At 36.6% G+C, this 20,752-nt stretch overlaps 1 protein-coding gene and 1 pseudogene across 1 annotated transcript; both read left to right on the top strand.

The window, feature by feature from the left end:
* Nucleotides 1-2,330: 2,330 nt before the first annotated feature.
* LOC139882402 (potassium channel AKT6-like) lies at nucleotides 2,331-4,622 on the top strand (annotated as a pseudogene).
* A 1,526-nt stretch (nucleotides 4,623-6,148) lies between these two features.
* On the top strand, nucleotides 6,149-15,462 carry LOC139882401 (uncharacterized). Its single transcript, XM_071866728.1, is given in 25 exon segments — nucleotides 6,149-6,450; nucleotides 6,483-6,681; nucleotides 6,776-6,901; nucleotides 6,903-7,299; nucleotides 7,400-7,625; nucleotides 7,627-7,659; nucleotides 7,885-7,975; nucleotides 8,334-8,543; nucleotides 8,620-8,671; nucleotides 8,674-9,023; nucleotides 9,445-9,614; nucleotides 9,758-9,851; nucleotides 9,948-10,004; nucleotides 10,131-10,265; nucleotides 10,399-10,475; nucleotides 10,614-10,719; nucleotides 10,903-11,064; nucleotides 11,137-11,265; nucleotides 11,977-12,078; nucleotides 12,163-12,242; nucleotides 12,612-12,758; nucleotides 13,069-13,655; nucleotides 13,870-13,929; nucleotides 15,164-15,263; nucleotides 15,396-15,462. Coding segments are annotated over 25 exon segments (4,059 nt in total).
* The last annotated feature ends 5,290 nt before the right edge of the window (nucleotides 15,463-20,752 follow it).

The raw sequence follows: 20,752 nt of genomic DNA, 5'->3' as shown, positions 1-20,752 counted from the left end.
TTCACATAATTTTTTCTATTTTACCCTACAATCAAACAACAACATTAAACCCATTTTCTTACAATCCAAACCCATTTTTTTACATACACAAGCCAAAACACACACCACCACAACCCACCACCATCAACCACCATTGACCATCACCGCCGGCGCTGACCGTCTGTTGACTGATCGTTGATCGGCTTTGACCGACCGACCACCACCATCAACCTAATTTGTCTTATGTGTTATTAAAATATGTTGTAATTATTTATGTTTAGTCAGGATATTTTAATGAAATATATATTTTCCTTATTTTTGTAAAATTTCTCAAAACTACACGTATTATGAGATGGAGGGAGTATGTGTTAGTGAGCATGAAATGACTAAAAAGTCCTCTTTGAATATTTTCAAGACTTATTTGATCTTTAATGTTTATCTTCAATATTTTATAACGGGAAAATCCAACTTTATGCCCGTCTTAAATTTTAATGACAAAGAAAATATCCTTCCTAGTTGAAAGTGGAAGATTATACCCTTATTAATTCATTCCGTTAAACATTCATACTTCTCTATCGTTAAAAATAGACAGTTGGCGCCAATTTCCGTTAAATCTAATTACGTGGAATTTTTAGCCAATCTCATGCAAACACGTGGCATATGACATGAATAAAAAATTCCCACGTGACTTGCTCTATGCCACGTCATGCCACATCATTAGACATGGAAAAGATTGGTTCAAGCCGGTTCAAGATCCAACCAGTCGGTTCGGTGCGGTTCAATTAGAGCCGATTTGGTTCAGTTTTCTTAAAACTTTTTAATTTTTTAATGTTTTAAAATTTTAATTTTTTTGTAATTTTAATTTTTTATAATTTATAAAAAAAATTTAAAAACTAAAAGAAAAAAATTTATTTTTTTTTAAAAAAAAACTGAACCGGAACGAACCTGTTCGGCTTGAAACGGACCGAACCGATTATAGATCTTGAATCAGATTGAACTGATCTTTTTGATGTCTAATGATGTGGCAAAGAGCAAGCCATATGGAATTTTTAATTCATGTCATTTACCACGTGTCAACATAAGATTGGCTAAAAGTTCTACATATAGTTAAGTTATTTTGCCACGTAATTAGGTTTAACGAAAATTGGTACCACCTAAAATTTTTTAACGACAGAAGGGTATAAATGTTTAACGAAATGAACTAAGAGGGATATAATCCTCCGTTTTCAACTAAAAAAAGTAGTTTTCTTGTCATTAAAATCTAAGTGGGCATAAAGTTTTATTTTTCCATTTTATAATTATTTGCATTTAAAAATATATTAAATGATAGAAAGGAAAAGAAGTTAAAATATATAATTTTAACTAAAGATAAAATATAAAGAAACAAAGTGAAAATAATCTTATTTAATTATAATACGAAATAATCATAGTATCGACACATATATAACTTAGGTTTACATTAGTCTTAGGGAAAACATATATAGCTTAGGAATTTTTCATTCGAAGGTTTGTCCATGTTAGTTGACCATTTGTCTACTTTCTTTCTTAACCTGTGCTTTCTATCTTTGTTCTTGCGTTTTCACTTTATGCTTCTTTTTCATGGCCGATGATAATATTTTATAAGTACATTACAATTATCTTCATCTGAAGACAACTTCCTCCGAATAGTAATGTTTTCTTAAGGTGAAATTGAGCGGTGGACCTTAGGAAGAAATGGAAAATACTACATACTACTACATATAAATCGAAATCTACGCGTTATATTGATATTTTGTTTTAGAAAAATGATCAACCGTAAGGAAAGTTCATTTATAGATTAGAAGATACATTAGATTCTAACGAATACATATATACTTATGTGACTCAGAAGACGATAATCATATATAGGGATGTTGACTTCGTTCAACCGTAAGTAAGTTTAATCAAGCAAGCAATTTCTATCTAAATGCCGAAAAACATATAAGTTTAATAAATTTGACGAGAATATTGGGTGGCAGGGCAGCAGTGTTTGCGAACAAGTAAAACTAGTCTAACTTATTGACAACAACAAAAAGCTGGTTAATTTACGTAAATAGACAGCGGTAACAAGGAACCATCCGGGAATAAAATCGTCAATTTCAAGTATTTGCAAGAAGAACCGCGTAAAAATCCAAACCAGAAAGCCAAAACTTGCGAGACAGAGAGAGTGGTTGCTGGTGGCGGTGAAGGCGGAGGAAGGGGACACCGACAGAGTTGGTGGCGGGCGCACGGGGGAGTGAAATTTCGTAAGAAAAAGAAAATGCGGGATAAGAAGAAGAGGAGCTCGTTTTGTGGCGGCGGACGGAAAGAAGACGACGGAGGAATCGACGGAGATGGAAAAGAGGAGGAGGAGATTGAGAGCGAAGAATTGTCTAAAGACGACGACGGAAGCTATTTTAGTCTGTCACGTAACATCCTCCCTCCGCTCGGTAGCTCCAGATTCGGGAGTCGGAGAGTCAAGCTATTAATCAGTCTAGGTTGTGGGTGAGGCAACGTCTGGAGATGTTGTTGGTGAGATTGGCGTGATTTGTTACCGTCCTCAACTTTTCACTGTTCGGACAAAGCGATTGAGTCAGCTGCTGCGCCTAAATCGTATTGCCTTTTTGAATATCGTCCAGGCGCATGTTGGAGATGGGACAATAATCCTTAACAACATTCTTCAGGTTGAATGATTTCTGCTTTTATGTTCAGTTGAACGACATACACATAAAAAAAATAAAAATAAAAAGAGTCGATATTTTAAGAGAAATTACAACAAATGTTATAACATGGTTTGTTGTTTGAGTTTATGCATCTGTTTTTTTTTTTTTTTTTTTTTTACTAAAAGAGATGCCTAGTTTGATGGACAACCTCAAAGATTTATGTGCCCCTTGGTATATTTTAACTTGATTTTAACCCATGAATAATAGCATTAGTCCTAACTTTATGTCTGTCATTCCATTGGCAGCATTTGAAGGAAATGAATGATCCATTGATGGATGGAATTAACACAGATAGAGCACATGCTAGCTCATGGAAGAATGGATTTGCCTCTTAGTTTGTGCTTTGCTGCAGACAGGGGTGATGATTTATTGCTGCATCGGTTGTTGAAAGGCAGTTCTGATCCAAATGAAGTCGGTAATAATGGACGAAGAGCACTGGTATTCAAATATTCCCTCTCTCTCTTTCACTTGCCAAGGTGATGGTTTAGACACCTGATTGCACTTTTCTTTTTTTCTCGTGTCATAGCATATTGCAGCGGCTAAAGGAAGAGAACATTGTGTGGTTTTGCTTCTTGAGTTTGATGCAGATCCTAACTGCAAAGGTATGATTTATCTTACATGGCTTTAGTTTGTTCCATGCAGCCACTTTCTTGAATAGATCAGCATTTTTCGAGACAGCAGGGGGAATTCCCATATCTTCTTATATTCATTTCTTGTCATAAGACCTAACCACATGAAATGTTTTGTGAGAGTTCCTAAGAAAGAAACAAATAGTTAAAGAATATATGTTCTTCTGCTTAACCCTTCTTTTACTAGCTAGAATGAATGGATTTTAATCATTAGATGTTTCCTTTTTGCAGACGATGAAGGAAATGTTCCCTTGTGGGATGCAATATTAGGGGGCCACAAGTCTATCATTAAACTTCTAGTGGAAAATGGTGCGCTCTTATCTTATGGGGACGTGGGAAACTTTGCTTGCACTTCGGTAGAGCAAAATAACTTGGAACTTCTCAAAGAAATCGTCAATCAGGGTGGAGACGTGACACTGGAAAACAGCTACTGAAGTACAGCACTTCACACTGCTATCTCTGAAGGAAACACGGAAATTGTCAAATTCCTAATGGACCAAGGCGCGGATATTGATAAGCCAGATGTCCATGGATGGACGCCAAGGGCTTTGGCAGAGCATCAAAGCCACGAAGAAATACAAGATTTATTCAAAAACTGGAAACCGGTACGAAAGTCATCAGTTACCGGTGTGCCAAAGACAGAAGGGGTGCCATATCTAGGAAGCCTCTGACTAAGTACAGCAGCGACCCTGAATTACTCCCAATTGGGGATGATGTTCTCAGACGTGTCTCCGACGCTAGGCTTTCTGAAACTCCTGGAAGGCGGAGGAGGGCTAACAAATTCCAGAATTCATTGTTTGGCATCATGTCAGCTGCCAACACCGGCAAACCATTTTTAACAGATCTTTACAAAATCGTTGGAACTGAAAATTTCATAAAACCCCTGATGTGGTCTTTTTATTAGTGGGCAATTTACTCCTATAAAATTTACCTAGTTGTGGTCTCCAAAATCTATTACTACTAATCATTTAATCTTGCAGGTGATCCGGACCTCGGCGAATTCAGTGTAAGAAGCAGACCAAGTTTAGTAAGAATTCCATCTTTCAGCAGCTATGCTCCTAGAGTCACCCTTAGTTGCCCAGAAATGGGCGATGTTGCAGGAAAAGTTGCTTTTTTACCCAAGTCCCTACCGGAACTACTCGACATCGGTGCCATGAGATTCGGTATCACTCCGGTCAAAATTCTAAGCAAAGAAGGGGCAGAAATTGACGATATAAGGCTCATTCGAGATGGGGATTTTCTTATTCTTGTCGGCGACACTGCAACGAATATTCGAGAACCAGTCACTGCCTAAGACTGATTCATTTGTTTGTCAGATACTGTCATTGCAATGAAGTGACAATACTAACATGTGAGCGACGATTGTGGTACTAGAGGGGGGAAATGTTTTCCTGTTTGTTATCCGAACTGGGTTTGTTTGTCCTCCTTGTTCGAAGAAAATGGTAGTCTGATAGGAAAATTTTGCTGTTTTGGAATTTAGGAAATGAAGAGTCATTAAAGTGCAATTTTTTGTTGGCCTTTTAGGTTGCTAAATGAAGATGCCAATAAGGTATAAGATTCTTTCATCTTGTAAACCCATTTACATCGTTTGCAGTTTTGTTAAAAGTACATATACATAGATAGATACATTTCGAGCTGATTGTGTGAGTCAATGGAATGAACCAAGCCAATTTTGGATCTGGTGTTGCTGAAACTAATATTTCTGTTCTGTTACATAACTAGTGTACATTTGTTATACATTTGGACTAATGAAATACTCTTTTTGTCTCAACTCTCAAAATACATGATGTTTTGACAGACAGGAGGTAGCAGAAGAAGTTACAACGAGACCGTCAAAAGCAATGAACTGAGCGACGTGAGATCCAAACCCACCTGTGGAACCTACCTCAACCGTAATTATAAATTGGATATCAAGGGGTTTACAGAATCTTGCATCAGAAACTGTTACTTCCACACCAAGCTTTGAGAGAAGCTCTCGTCTCAAGGCAACCATTTTCCTGAACCCCCAAAGCAAAGCAACATCTTTTCCTTTTGCTAGTATTTTCCAATCTGCACGAAACAAACCAATCAGTTAATTCTTTGGTTCTCAATTATTCGCCAAAAACCAATAGGACAAAATGGAATTTTTATAGGTAAACTTGGAATACTGAAAATTTATTTAGAAAGTGCTTCTCTGCTTATGATTGCTGTACGCAAAAACAGTCTAAATGAATAAAAAGGTAATGAAAATACCAATGTACGTAGTATGTAATTAAGCAGTTTAGTCTGTCCCAACAAGTAAACCTCTCGATCTCTAGTGGAGACGTAGAGTTTTTAGCCTAACGAAAAGATGTGAAAGATTGAAAAAGTATTAAAAAGTGAAATATAGGATGAAAATATACCGTTAATCAAAAGGAAAAAAAAAAAAAAAAAGAGAGAGAACGTGATGTTAAAAAAACCAATAGAAATAAAAAGTCTCCATACGACGTCGTTTTTTTTTTTTTTTTTTTTTAACAATTAACACTTTTAAACCCCTAAAACCCCTAACACTTAAAATCGATTTACACATATGTATTCTCTTTTGCTCAAACCATCTCCTCTCCTCCATTCGACTCGCCGCTCCTCCTTCTCACCGCCCCGTCCCTCTCACCGACATTCTCTCTCCTCCTGATCGGAACACCTCTTCTAATCTGCATAATCAGTTGTATTGACCTTTTGTAGTTGATCAAATTCTCATTTTTTCTGTTATATCCTTTATTCAATTGGTGTGCGCAGTGGAGAGCTAGAGAGAAAGTTTATTGTTTCATTTGCTTGTAACAAGTCTTAACCACTACCACCATGATGGACGGGGTCGAGCAGGAGGCTTTCCCAATCGGAGACGACAATGAAGATTTGTGCAATTTCATTCTATCTCGTTATGGCAACTCCCGCCAAGAAGAGCACCAGCACCTCTGCTCCCTCGTCGGAATTATGTCATCAGAGCTCAAAGAGAGAAACTTTCCGACCACCCCGGTGGCTTATTTCGGAGCTGCAATCACTTCCTTGGAGCGCCTCCTTAAACACGAAGACCCTAAACCGTCACATGTCATCGATTCTCTCATGACAATTATCTCACTCGTCATTGCCAAAGTGCCAGTTGCTCTGCTTTTGGAGAAAAAAAAGGAAAAAGAGAAAGAAGAGGAAAAAGGAAAATCCTTCAAGCAGATTGTGTCATGCTGCTCTCCGATAAGAGTTCGATTGGAGTCCGTGGCATCGTGTCTGGATTGCAAATTATTACTCGTCTATTGCTGGTTCTGAGTGAGTCCATGTGGTCCGATGAAAGAGTTGAATTGTATGTATGCTTGCTCAAATTCATCACTGATGAACGTCCCAAGGTTTGTTTGGCTCGAATTAACTCTTATGGAGCTTGAAAATTGTCATAGTTTTGTATATTCTGTTGATTAATATGGTAATTGCTCTTTTGTTTAGGTGAGAAGACAATCACATTTGTGTCTCCGTGATGTTCTATTAAGTCTTAAAGGAACACAAGCATTGGGAATTGCCAGTGAGGGGATTAAAAACGCATATGAAAGGCCTCTTCTGCTTGCTATTGGATTCAACCCAAACTGCTACCGAAGATGGACGTAAAGGTGCTCAGGAGGTCTTTTATGTTCTTGATGCACTCAAAGAATGTCTTCCTCTTATGTCAACCAAGTATGTGAATAACATACTTAAGAACAACAAGACTCTTTTAGAGCTTCGTAACCCAGTTGTAACCAGGAAGATTGTCGACAGCTTGCATGTGCTTTGTATTCATCCAAATTCAGAATTTTCAGCTGATGCTTTGGTGGATTTGTTAACTGCGATTGCTGTTTCTGTCCACTCAAATGAGAGCTCGGCAGATAGCATTACTTTTTCTGCTCGCTTGTTGAATGTTGGCATGACAAAGATTTATTCTTTGGATAGACAAAAATGCGTGGTTAAGATACCGATAATATTCAATGCTCTCAAAGGTTTGATTTTTGCTGTCCTCAGTTTTGATCTTTATGCTGCTGAAATTGTTTCCTTTGGTACTAGGTTGTTTTGTTTTTTTAATTACATTTTGATCGGCAGATATTATGGCCTCAGAGCATGAGGAGGCCATATTTGCAGCAACAGAGGCATTCAAAAGTCTGATAAACACTTGCATTGATGATACGGTGATCAGACAGGGAGTGGATCAGATTAGAAGTGCAAACATGGACAGTAGAAAATCTGGGCCTACTATCATTGAAAAAGCCTGTGGCCACGTAGAAAGTTTACTCGATTATTCACACAGTGCAGTTTGGGATGTGCCTTTCAGTTGTTTCTACTATGTTTGATAAACTAGGTATGTTGAATATCTCATTACTAACTAGAGCTACTAGTTTACTTCTCATGTTTTGGTCCATTATTTTCTCACACTTGTCTTGTGTGATGCTGTCTAAGAGCTCTCCTGAGGAAAAAATATTTCTTATGTATGAAAATTAATATGCACATGCCTACTCTTTCTTATTCTGATGAAGGAGAACAAAATTATCATCATAATGTATGATTACCAACTTACGTATCTTATTCAGGGATTCTACTCCTTATCTTATGAGAGGAACAATTAAGAATTTGGCACAGATGCAAAAACTCTCAGATGAAGATTTTCCATACCGAAAGCAGGTATGTATGTGCTTTTATTAAATTTTTATGGTAGTCTCGTTGATGATGGAATGATTCTGTAATTACTATTGAAGTGTGTCCATAATTATAAGCGGTTGTGATTATCTTGGTTTTGTGTATGTCAGGATGTGTACTGAGTAATCTATTATGTTATATTGGAGGAAAAATGTGATCTACTGTGCCATGGAGCATTAAATTTCTTATGATTTTGGACAAGGCATCTTTATTTTTGATATCAGCTGTTTAGTATTTTGATGTTTCATATTTTATTCTGCAATTATGATCATGATATGTATATACGTACTTCAAATTGACCTCATGGTGTTAATTGATTTGTGAAATTGTGTTCAATTTGCAGTTGCATGAATGTGTTGGATCAGCTCTCGGTGCATTGGGGCCTGAGACTTTTCTGAGCCTCCTCCCTCTGAACTTGGAAGCTGATGAATTATCTGACGTTAATGTTTGGCTTTTCCCGATACTGAAGCAGTATACCGTTGGCGCTAAGTTGAGCTTTTTCACTGATATAGTTTTGGGAAATATTGCTTGCTTAAAGAAGAAGTCTCAAAAGGTATTGCTTCTGCCACCGAACCGGGTCTATTCTGTTGTATTCGTGGGTTACAGTTTAATTTATTTATTTTGTGCAGCTTGAGTTGGAAGGGCGGCTAGTTTCATCAAGGAGCATTGATGCTCTTGTATACTCTTGTGGTCCTTGCTGCCTGCATTTTGCAACTACCCTCTAGATACTGCCGAAAGTTTTAATGATCTGGAAAAAGCTTTACGTGATGCTCTTCGTCAAGAGCAAGATGTTCGAGGAATAATATGCTCAAGTTTGCAGATCCTTATCCAGCAGAACAAAAAATCCCTGGAAGGTGAAATTGATCCATCTGATATTGATGTAACCATTTCCAGACAGCGAGCATTTGCTTGTTATAGCCGAGAGGTTGCCATGAATAATTTGGATGCACTTAGACTATGTGCTCGTGAATTTTTATCAGTTTTATCTGGCATCTTTCTGGAATCTACAAGAGATGATGGTGGCTCTATACAGGTGCCACTCTTCTGCTATTTAAATTAGCAGTTAATGTGTGGTTGATATTTTTAATTTGCTTCTCATGCTATGTCTTTGTATAACTAGTAATATTGGCTTGAAATTGGAAAGTATTTCGGTATCATCTTACCTTGTTATTTTAAGATAATATCAAATGATTCATCAGTCTATGTCAATCCTCCTAACTGACATTCAACAGTATTCTATGATCTGTCGTTTAAGGTGGCTTAATTTAATTGCTTAAGCTTGGTTATTTTAACCACTTATGGAATGCTTGTAATCTGTTACTATTGTAGCAATATGCAAAACTTCTGAATTGCATTAAAAACTGGTAGGCATTTATGCCCTTGGTATATATTGTCTTGCATATTGGGGGAGTGATTTATGCGAACTTTATAATGAAAATTTGCTATATCTGCAGTCCTTAATTGGCGAGTTTGCCTCAATAGCTAAGAGGGAAGATCTTTCAAAGCTGTTCAAGAGAACAATGCAGAGGCTTTTGAAGGTCACCCAAGAGACGGAAAATTCTAAAAGTGCTTACTCTATGCAGACTGATGATTCGTCAAATGAAAACTCTGCATCTGTGTTGAGGTACTTTAAAAATTTTCTTTGCATAAAGTATCTCTACAACTTGTTTGTCTAAAACTTGTTTCATTTTCAAGTCTGTGGGTCTCATTTATGCACTTTTTCCCCAAGTCTTTCTCGCCTTAATTTAGTACGTATGCAACCCGCAGGGGACGACTGCTGGACTTGTCAGTTTCTCTCATTCCTGGTCTGGAACTTAAAGAGATCAATGTTCTATTCCTTGCAGTAAAGCCTGCATTACAGGTTTTTCATTAATTCAGCGATTTATAAATCCTGCGTAATCATGTAACACCATGAAAGTTGATGAAGTAAAAAAAAAAAATTATCTGTGAATGGCAGGATGTTGAAGGTCATATCCAAAAAAAGGCATACAAAGTTCTTTCACTTATCTTGAAGGTCATTTTCTTTTTATTCTTTCTCTTCTTGTTACTTTTTTTGGCAGCTGCTTTGAAAGTGGGAATGTTATTTTTTGTAGTTTTACAGTGCATGGTTTTCTTGTCCTGACTGTTAACTGTTTGCCAGAACTCTGATTCATTTCTATCATCAAATCTTGAGGAATTGCTTCCACTCATGATTGAAGTGCTGCCTTCATGCCATTTTGCTGCCAAACGCCACAGGCTTGACTGTTTGTATTTTATGATAGTCCATGTCTCAAAGGTTAGAAATTAAAATTACTATCAATCGATATTTTAGGCCCTAAATTATGCTATATGTCATAATTATGCTGACATTGACATGAGTAGTGTATGGCCGTTGTGCTCAATCTGATGTCATTTACTGTCATTTGCAGGATAATTTTGAGCACCAAAGGCGTGAAATGCTTAGTTCTTTCCTTACTGAGATAATACTTGCTTTGAAAGAGGTATGGTATGCTTTTTACTAGCGTATAACTTATTTGTACTATCCTTGAATCTCTTTGCTATAGCACTAGGCCCATCTTTTTGTAGAATTAGGAAACCATATTTTTGTGGACGTAGGATATATAACATGCTGAGTTTTATTCAGGCAAACAAGAAACAGAGCGTATGATGTACTTGTCCAAATTGGGCATGCCTGTGGAGATGAAGAAAATGGCGGAAAGAAAGAAAATTTGCATCAATTTTTCAACATGGTATTGAATCTCTATTGTTTCTGTATGTATTGTTTAGATTGCAGCAGTCTTTTATCACACTGTTCTGAAGTTGTCTATTATATGTATATGTGCTACAGTTTACTCTTGATTACTTTTGTCTTCCTGTATATGATTAGCTGGAGTCGTGGTGGTGTCTTAACTTTAGCTTGATTATCTTCACAGGTAGCAGGAGGTCTGGCTGGAGAAACTCCTCATATGATTAGTGCGGCAGTTAAAGGCATAGCTCGCCTTTCTTACGAATTTTCAGACCTTGTATCTACTGCATACCAGTTACTCCCTTCCACATATCTGCTCCTGCAGAGAAAGAACAGAGAAATCGTTAAAGTTCGTTCTCCTCTGTTAATTGCTTGTTATTGTATTTTCTGTGTCTTGTTACTTATTGAGGCTTTGTTGCAGGCCAGTTTAGGGTTATTAAAGGTATTAGTTGCCAAATCGCAAGCTGAAGGGTTACAAATGCACTTGAGCAGTATGGTGGAAGGCTTGCTGAGGTGGCAAGATGAGTCTAAAAACCATTTTAAAGCAAAGGTCCGCACAAAACTTTCCTCTTTTCAACATCGAATGTCAATACAAAGTAGGATTGTTCGCCTTTACTTTGGTTGCTTGGGTATCATGCCAGTGACTTTGAGTCTTTGACTGCTGATCAATACAATCATTTTGCTTGATAAGTGCATCATCTCAATAATAATACTACAAAGATTGAGTAGTGACTACAGTGTAGTGAGCTGAACAATAATTGTATATGGAAAGAAATTTTAACGATACCCAAATTAACTCCTAAAGGTCAAGCATCGGTACTAATTTAGCCTTGACAATGATAATTCGAAAAGAAACCTACCAGAGACATTTAATAGTTTCTTTAGGAGTCTTCAAACTCTTCCAAGTACATAACTTTCTACACATCAATAGTTGGTTAGGATTTCTAATTGGTTATCCTTTCTTTAGTGCTGCCACCAGTGATGTATCAGAGGCTCACATCATAACTTTATCCCTTTCTGGTTTCCTGAACTCAAAATTTCTGCTCGTAAACTTTAACCGCACATAGTTGAAGCTATCTAGTGATCATTTCTTCTCTTCTTTCATGTTGTCCTCGTTTTGTTAGATTTGTCTTTTATGAATGATGTGTATATAGATGTGTGCACCTGTCTGTTACACCATTTTTTCCATGGCTCTTGGGGTCTTATGCTAAAGTTTCATTCAAAAAGCCAAAATTCTTAACTAGTAATTTATGTATCCCAGGTAAAGTTTCTTCTGGAAATGCTTGTGAAAAAATGTGGTTTGGATGCTGTGAAGGCTGTAATGCCTGAACAGCACATGAGGCTCCTTACAAACATACGAAAGGTTTGTTGATAAAGGCACAGCCCTAACATGCAGAATTATGGGTGGTTCATTTCAATAGTCTTATATATTTTTTGGTGAATTCAGATCAAGGAGCGGAAAGAGAAAAAACTTTCATCTGCCTCTGAGGAATCTAAATCTCGTTTCTCAAAAGCAACCACATCCAGGTATCATACAATCATTAATTCATCTACAACGTACTTCGAAAAACTCATAATTCATAAAAATGTCAACTGTTTTTTGTGAACCGTACCGATAACTTTTCCATGCCCTCTTCTGCTTTTCCATTATATTGTTTGAAGCTCATGTGCTAGTAAAAGTGTTTTGCCGGTACCATCTTTGTTCTCATTGCTGGTGAAAAACTTATAATGCTGCTTTTTTAATTGACTTCGAATGCGTATTTTTAATTAATTTGCGCATCTTCACAGAATTTCTTTGTAGCCATGGTGTATTCATGTTATGATGTTTATGTGAATAGCTTTAAGCTTTTATACATGTCACATTGGAAAAAAAATTCGTGACATTGCTTCTTACAGGTTAAGCAGATGGAATCACTCAAAAATATTTTCTGATTTTGGCGATGGAGAAACTGAGGACAGTGGATCAGATTACATGGACGCAGAGACGGCTTTTGATCGAAAGAGCAAGTCTTCGCGTTTTCAATCCAAAGCATCCTCATTGAGGTAATCCTGATATGGCACCCCATGTTCTGTTTTCTTTTTTTCTTTTTGGACTAGTGATACTTAGCTTAAATGATATACAGTTTGGTCAAGGAAGAGCTCCCCACTGTTGTTTCTTCTTAGAAACATAAAAGTGGATTTGTTCATTCCTGGATTTGGCAGCTAGTGGATGAGTTTGAACTTTGAAATATCAATTTATATTGATAGTCTGACTGAGAGATGAGAACCTAATGTTTCATTATGAACAATTTGTGCCCATATACATCTCTTTTATGTTTTGAATAATTAGCCTCATTTGTCTGGTTTATGGCAGGTCCAAGAAAACTCGTCGATCTAATAAGAGCTTGCCTGAAGATTTAGATGACGAGTTTGATGATGAGCCGCTCGACTTACTTGATCGGAATAGAACAAGGTTAGCCCTTCGATCATCCGAGAATCGCAAAAGAAAGATGGACTCAGACGATGAACTAGAAATAGACGCAGAAGGACGGATGATAATCCGTGAGGGAGGGAGACCGAAGAAGGAAAAGCCCTTTTCGGACCGTGAAGATGCTGATTCAAGGAGTATGTCAGGTACTAGTCGTATCTCTTCTAGGTCAACTCAAAAGCGCCGGAAGACGTCGGAGTCCGGTTGGGCTTACACCGGGAATGAGTATGCTAGCAAGAAGGCTTGCGGTGATGTGAAGAAGAAGGGGAAGCTTGAACCATATGCATATTGGCCACTTGATCGCAAGATGATGAGTCGTCGGCCAGAGCATCAGGCAATGGCTAGGAAAGGTATGGCACGAGTTGTGAAGTTGACTAAAAGACTCGAGGGTAAGAGTGCGTCAGCTGCACTCTCGGTGAAGCTCCCGAAATTTGGCAAAAAAAAAGGTCCAAATGCAGGAAGCAAGAGAAAGAGTAAATAGGGGAAATGACAGAAATTTTGCAGGAAGTTATCAAAAAGTGTTTTCCCGAGTTTTCTATAAAAAGTTGGATGTATTCTTATATTCTTCTTTGGATTGAAATTTTGAATGACAAGAATGTAATGCATATTTTCTAGTATTTGTGAACTTTGCAAGTAAGGCTTGTGCTATGACTGCCTATTGAGTTTTTAATTTATTCTTGTTCATAGACTTGCTTATTTTTGGTATGAGTAAAGCATCTGTGGTGATTCGGAAATCGATTCAAGAGAGTAATTAAAATATTATTGGCTTCTAGGAAAGGTTCATATGGATTGTGTTAGTGTTGATTTAGAGATTTTGAGGCGATCAAATACTATCTGTTTATACAAAACCAATATTAAGTCGTATTCTATTATTCTTGACAGCCAATACAAAATCCAAATAAGTATCAAATTATAGCATGCATGTGATATATACTCTAATAATGGGGAAGACTCCGCCAGTATATGAGCATCCATACAAGTTTTGCTGCTATCCCAATCATGCCAATAACAATCTACATTTAACCAATCTTTATTGATTACTATGATAAAAGGATAGTCATAAGCGTATGTATTCAGTATTCTGTCATAATAAGAGCGATTAAAAGTCTCTAAAGTGAAAAGTACAGCAAGTCATGACATCAACACGGTACAAATCCACTTATTATCCTATTTAACGCTCTTAAAAAACGCTGTCGTATATGCTGTTTTTTACTCGGGCACAAATAAATTGCTTATCAAGTGCGTCACACAAACATAGATGACTCCGTCGTGCTTGTAAATAAGTACTCTTTTTTCATTGCATCCCCCAAATTTATTTTGCTAGTAGTAGAATGAAAATTAGGGTTCAATTAATTCACAATGGAGAAAAAAATTATCAAGTGATACCGACGATGATGAAACATTTACATTGATACAAAAACATCGCGTGTTTATCGGATCAATGATTTACCAGATATCTTCTTACAAATTATGAATTTATTGTTTGTAACATATGCATCTAATGGTTACCACGAGTCTATCATCATCATTTTCTCTCTCTCTCTCCGCGTGCCGTCATAGGTATTGACATGAGATCTTTGGTGGGGATGCTTTTTTATTTTTTCTATAAACCATCCAAGTATCTGACAACTTATGACTAAAAAGAAAAATAATCAAAGATGACAATTAATTAGGCACGGAATATAGTTTAATTGTGGAGGCTGCAAAGGATATAGATAAATTATTTTTGATTCCTAGATAGATCTAATCATATCCTTGGATCTATATAGTACCAAACTTGTCACCCTCTCCGCCGTTCTTAACCCTGAAATTCTAAACAAACTTGAAGAGATAGAGTAAACTTGACTCAATAGACTCCTCAAATTGAATTTTGCTTCAAGGTTACGTTGAATTTTTCTGCTTAATTTGATATTTATGGATGAAGAAATACATCATGTTTGGAAATTTTACTGTTTGGTTCCTATTTGTTTTTGATGAACAGATTTTGGAGCATGGGATGATGCCGTGGCACCAACTGAACAGTGGTTTGCCTTCAAGCCAGAACAGGAACCTGACCTCTTGAAGCATATCTCAACTTCAAGGTAATATATTCAACTGTTTTAAATTTGGCAAGAACATGTACTGCTCAATGAATATTGTTGTTTTTGTTTGTTTTCCATTTGACAAAGAATGATGCAACTTTCCCCCTGATGACATGGCTGAAATTTTTCCAGAAACAGTTCTGTTATGCGCCCATTCGCCATGCTTTCGATTCAATTATGTTCTATTAAGAATGAATAAGTTGAAAGTTCTCAGGTTTATATGCTAGACAGTAATTCAGAATATTGTTTACGAGTACTTCATTTTGGTTTCTTTTTTCCTTTGAGGGAAGAAAAAGGTAATGGCCAGTGCACCACCAGCAGTTGAGTGCATCCAGATCGTCGACTCAGAGTGATCGTCGACTCAAATGATCAAAACATCTCGACATTATTTAAAAACTATTTACTGCTTATTGGATGTAATTCTTTTTCTAGACTATTACAGTACTATTTATCTTATACAACCCCATGAGGGGATTAAGGGAAAACAAAAGCTGAGCCTGAGAGGGTGTAACCTTTGTACATTCAGTTGTTTGTTGTGGTCCCTTAATTATTATAATTTTGGTTTTTGCAGTCCTTAATTTCGCTAGTTCTATGGTCTTGTGTTCTTTTAGTTCGATAGTCACGAAGTTATTATTATTATTTTTTGAGGTTAGTCACATGTTATTAAAGTTGTGGTTCGGTGAAACAAATATAGTCTAGTATAAAATATATCGGTCAGTGACATGTCACAACTAGTCAATAAATCTTGTTGGGAAAAAAGAAAAGATCCGATTTTGAAAGGGATATATAACAAAGCTAACAATAAAAGGAAAAACATTACAATAAGTCAAATGTTAAAGATATTTGTCTAATATCTCAAACCATAGGATTTTTTTTCTTTCAATAAATTAACACTAACACAGAAATTAATTGCCTCCATTTTCTTTTCGCGTCTTTCTCATCACCGTTGTGTACCCGCCGTTGTCTCATCGGTAAAATTCGTTCTCTTCTGTTTATCACATACCCCCGCTGATCAATTGAGTAAACCGCTTCTATTATTAAAGTCGGGATGGTATTAGCTTGGAAAGTTTTGTTTTGTTCAGGGCTTTATGCATAATTCGATATGGGATACAACCAAACTCTTGATTTTCTATTTGGGTAGCAGTTTAACCCTATCATCGGTAGCTCAATTTTAAAATTTATCATATACCAAACACATTTTTTAAGTATAAAATTAAAAATTATCATATGCTGATTTTTTATGGATTGTTGATTGTATTACAACCAACTAATGCCGAATATAAATATTTACCATTATTTTTTACTCCTACATAGATCTAATCATACATTTGGATCTATAGTGGCAAACTTGTCACCCTCACTGTTATTAACCTTAAAATTCTAAATAAACTTGAAGAGATAGAGTAAACATGACTCAATATATTAGTAGAAAATTTTGATACCGTTACTGTTCGATAAGCATGGTTAATTGTCAAAAAATCGTGGCATAAAAAATAGGTCATGATTTTTTGACTTTACGTCACGGTTTTAAACAGTGAAATTTGTCGCCGTGGGTTTAGGTATACGCCACGGTTCTCGTCCATTTTCCGCCACGGTTATACAAAACCGTGGTGTATAAAATCCATCCAGATTAACCTATTTCCCACTTTTATGTCACGATTTTTAAGCCGTGGCAGTAGAGTGCCACGGTTTTTTAGTCGGGACTGTAGAGTGCCACGGTTATATAACCGTGGATATGTTGGAATTTTTTTGGCCACGATTTTTTATAAATAATTAGCACATTTCTTTTTCAATATTACCACGGTTTAGGTTATTAATATACAACAACCACATTCTAATTCTTAATTCCTGCATGTATTGACATTTACTACTACTAATTAATTAACTACTAAATTATAAACACAATTTAATACGATTTAATATTTACTTATATTACGTCGTATAATGCCTACAAATTTGTTCTACAATTGCTTTTGTCAACTAATTAATGTTTAGCTAAATAAATATGCTACAAAAAGTTGTTGCCCATCCTGTACGACTATAACATATCTACGTTCTTCCCTACGGACTAATGATCATCGACCTCGTGATCAAGGGTCTGCTTCTCTTTATGAGGACGAACTACCTGAAAGTCAAATACATCTTATGACATATCAAAATTCCACACGCAATAATTAGCAGTTAAGGTCACAACAGTTAACCATTTTAAAAATTCTACAGATAACAGTTAAGGCCAAAAATAGTTAATTAACCATTATCATATTTTCTTAAAGTCTTCAGGCACACTTGTTTTTATTGAAATATGGGGTAAATACAACATTTAACCATTATTGGAGTCTTATGGCCTTGTTCAAGGCCAAAGTAGTTATATATATTATTAGTTAACAACAAATTAACCTCAAAGTCATAAATTAACTTTTACTTCCACATCATGCATTGTCAATTGAGTCGAACACACTAACCTCATGACCTTGATCATTGGTCCTTACGGAAGAACGCAGAGCACTGTTTGCATCCTTTGGAGTCGATGGTGACAAAAATTCTTCAACCCCATCGATTCCACCTAAATCCAACCCTCCCTTATCTATAACCTGTCTCAACAAGCTCTTAAACACAGCTACATCTTTTTCCCTCACCCTCTCTTTCTCTTCTCTTCTCTCATCTTTTCCCTCTCTCCCATTTGCCTCAACTCCAGTGCTCTCAACTCTTCCCTCTCTTCAAGTTGCCTTTGCTTCTCCTCAAACGCATCCTGTTTCTGTTGCATTGCCGTCAATTTTGCTGCATGTTTGGCCTCCTTCTCTTGTCTATAGAGGATTTTCCTCAACATTGTAGGAGTTAAAATCCTCCCTCCACAGTGGACCCGCCCATGCTTTTCTTTCTCGAAGACATATTGAATGGCTTCTATATCATTCTTTCCCTCTTCCCCAACCATTAGGAATAATAAATTAAAATGGTTCAAGGCATCATTCATGATGAACATTTTAGCTGTGCCAGTAAGTATTCGATTTACAACTGTTCCCCTTGTTTCATTATCTACATCCTTCCCATCCCTTATCCTTGTCATGAGGAACATTTCAGCTTGGGTTGGATCTCTTCCATGCTCCTCGCGCTATATCAAGAGGATAAATAGATTAGTACTTACAAATAGAAGTTGAGTCGAAAATAAGGGCTTATCACAACTCCTTACAAATGGTGCAGCTACGAAAAAAACCTCTCAATGGAAAGTATTTCATGTGGGCCTTATTCGGAGCATTCTGTTGGCATATTTTCTACAAGTTCACACCCAAAAAATAAACATACAACTGAATCACTATGACAAAAGGCTAATTGTTATCAACAGTGAACACTTAGTAATGCAGACTCACCTAAACTATCTCGTTATTCTAGTAAACCATGAGCTTCTTGAAATGGTGATCATGGATCAAACCACCAAGATTGGCCAACCTCTTTGCATTTGTCGGATACGGATCGAAGACCCTTTTCTTAACATTCATCTTATGTTTCCGCCAAGCATCACCAACTGTGCGCATGACCGTCTTGTTTGCAGATTCAGGTATGATATACTTATTCTACAACAGTAAAAGACCACAAAATATATGTAAGACATAAATTCAATTTTATAAAGACGCGCATGAAAGGGCATTTAAAAGAGTACATACGTATATTAACATATTCCCATAACTCATCCTTTTTTGGTACAGCAGGGCAACTCGAATATATCTATGGGCATTTTGTGGAATTTCTTGCAAGCGTTCCAGGAAGCCTGAGAACTCACCAACCACTTTCCTTGTAGGACCACAGGCTTCTCCATTTTTGTCAAAATGGACTTCCACTCTATCTGTAAAATCTCTCAAATGAACTTTCGTGCACAAAGATGCTCCACGAGTTTTCCTTGATGAAGTTGTAATCAATCCAACTCATATTCATATTCAGTAACAAAATAAAATACAGGGTAGTTAAATATTCAGAATATACTTGGCCCAATATTGTTGCTTCCCATTTGTCGGTCGCCTAGTAGAAGAGTATCAGTATCATTCACATGATCATCTCAAGGAACAACACATGTCTCCTCATGATCGACATCCATATTCTCAGCCTTTTCATCCTTAGCAGTCTGATTCTCTACTCCTTCATCCTCAACAGCCTGATTCTCTACTCCTCCAAGTTTTAGTAGTTTATCCAACTGACCATTTTCTCAATAAATTCATCATGGGATCTAGCTGGTCTTTTTGGTGTTGGTTTCATTTTCTTCTTTTTGAATAGACAACCTTCTTTTTCAATGTGCTTTTCAAATTGATGATCATCCTACAAGTTAAGGTTTATATGAAAATCAACATGTTAATTACTGCTAACGAAGGAGACAAGTAACAATCTATTATTGTATAAAATTACCATTACTATTTGCTTCTCTGAAAAAGTCTTGGTTGTTTCTTCACTTTTCCCATTTTTTATTCAATTAAATAAGCCTCTCAATGTCGAAGTCGATATTCTAGGTTGCTTTACCTGTTCTCCAGATGCATTGTTCTCACAAACAGGATTATCTTGTTGAATCTTTGGGGTGCTGCCACCAGCCTCACTTCTCCTCTTCTCGTCCTCTCTTCTTTCTACTGATCCACTTCTTTGCTTCTCTCTCTCTCCTGTGCCACCAGACAGAGTTCTTTTCTTCTCATTCTCTCTTCTTCTAATTGAATTACTTTTTTGCTCTTCTCTTTCTCTTATGCCATCGGCATCATTTTTCTGCATCTCTTCGTCTCTTATTCCTCCCTTAACCACCTCCTGCCCACATTTAGGAGCATAGGTTTTATTCATCTCTATCAATTTTTGGGCAATTATTGGCTCCTTCTGAACTACAGGGTTCTTCTGTTTTGTTTTTTGTGGTTGTTTTGGGGAATGCTTTTGCTGTCTGCTATCGCCGATCTCATTATTTTTGTTACCTTGCCCTGCATTTTTTTTCTGATAACGAAACCTTTGAAACGGTCCCATTTCTCTTCTTCCTGACCAGTTTTCTTCTTCTTATTCACGTCACCATCTCCTACTCGATTCTGTTGTGTTGTTCTTTGCATTTGTAGTGAAAGTGCTCTTTTTTATTTGTTTCTATTTGTTTCTGCTTTATCTTAACTACTGGTGCATCATTATAGCTTGCTGTAATCCATTCAATTTAGCCAGTTGCTGCGAATTATTCGCTGTAATAATTATCTTCTGTGACTCAACCTCTATTGATTTGCTTTCCATCTCTTGCGTCTGAATGATCGAAGAACATATAATTAGATACATGTTCAGCCATAAGCACAATCTCGTTCATATATTTTGTCAAACACATTCCAAGCACAATACACACAAACTTTAATTAATATGAACAATAATCTAATTCTTATTATGAAACCAAGATGATCTACACAAAATCGAAAATTAATTGTAAGCCCTATATTTTATTTTATTTGTCCGCATACCTAAAGTTACTACCTAATACAGATAGATACGCTTAGTAT

The sequence above is a fragment of the Rutidosis leptorrhynchoides genome, unplaced genomic scaffold (assembly GCF_046630445.1).
Source record: "Rutidosis leptorrhynchoides isolate AG116_Rl617_1_P2 unplaced genomic scaffold, CSIRO_AGI_Rlap_v1 contig265, whole genome shotgun sequence".
Taxonomy (NCBI): Eukaryota; Viridiplantae; Streptophyta; class Magnoliopsida; order Asterales; family Asteraceae; genus Rutidosis; species Rutidosis leptorrhynchoides.
The sequence above is the reverse complement of the archived record's forward strand: the minus strand, read 5'-3'. Positions and strand labels throughout refer to the sequence as shown.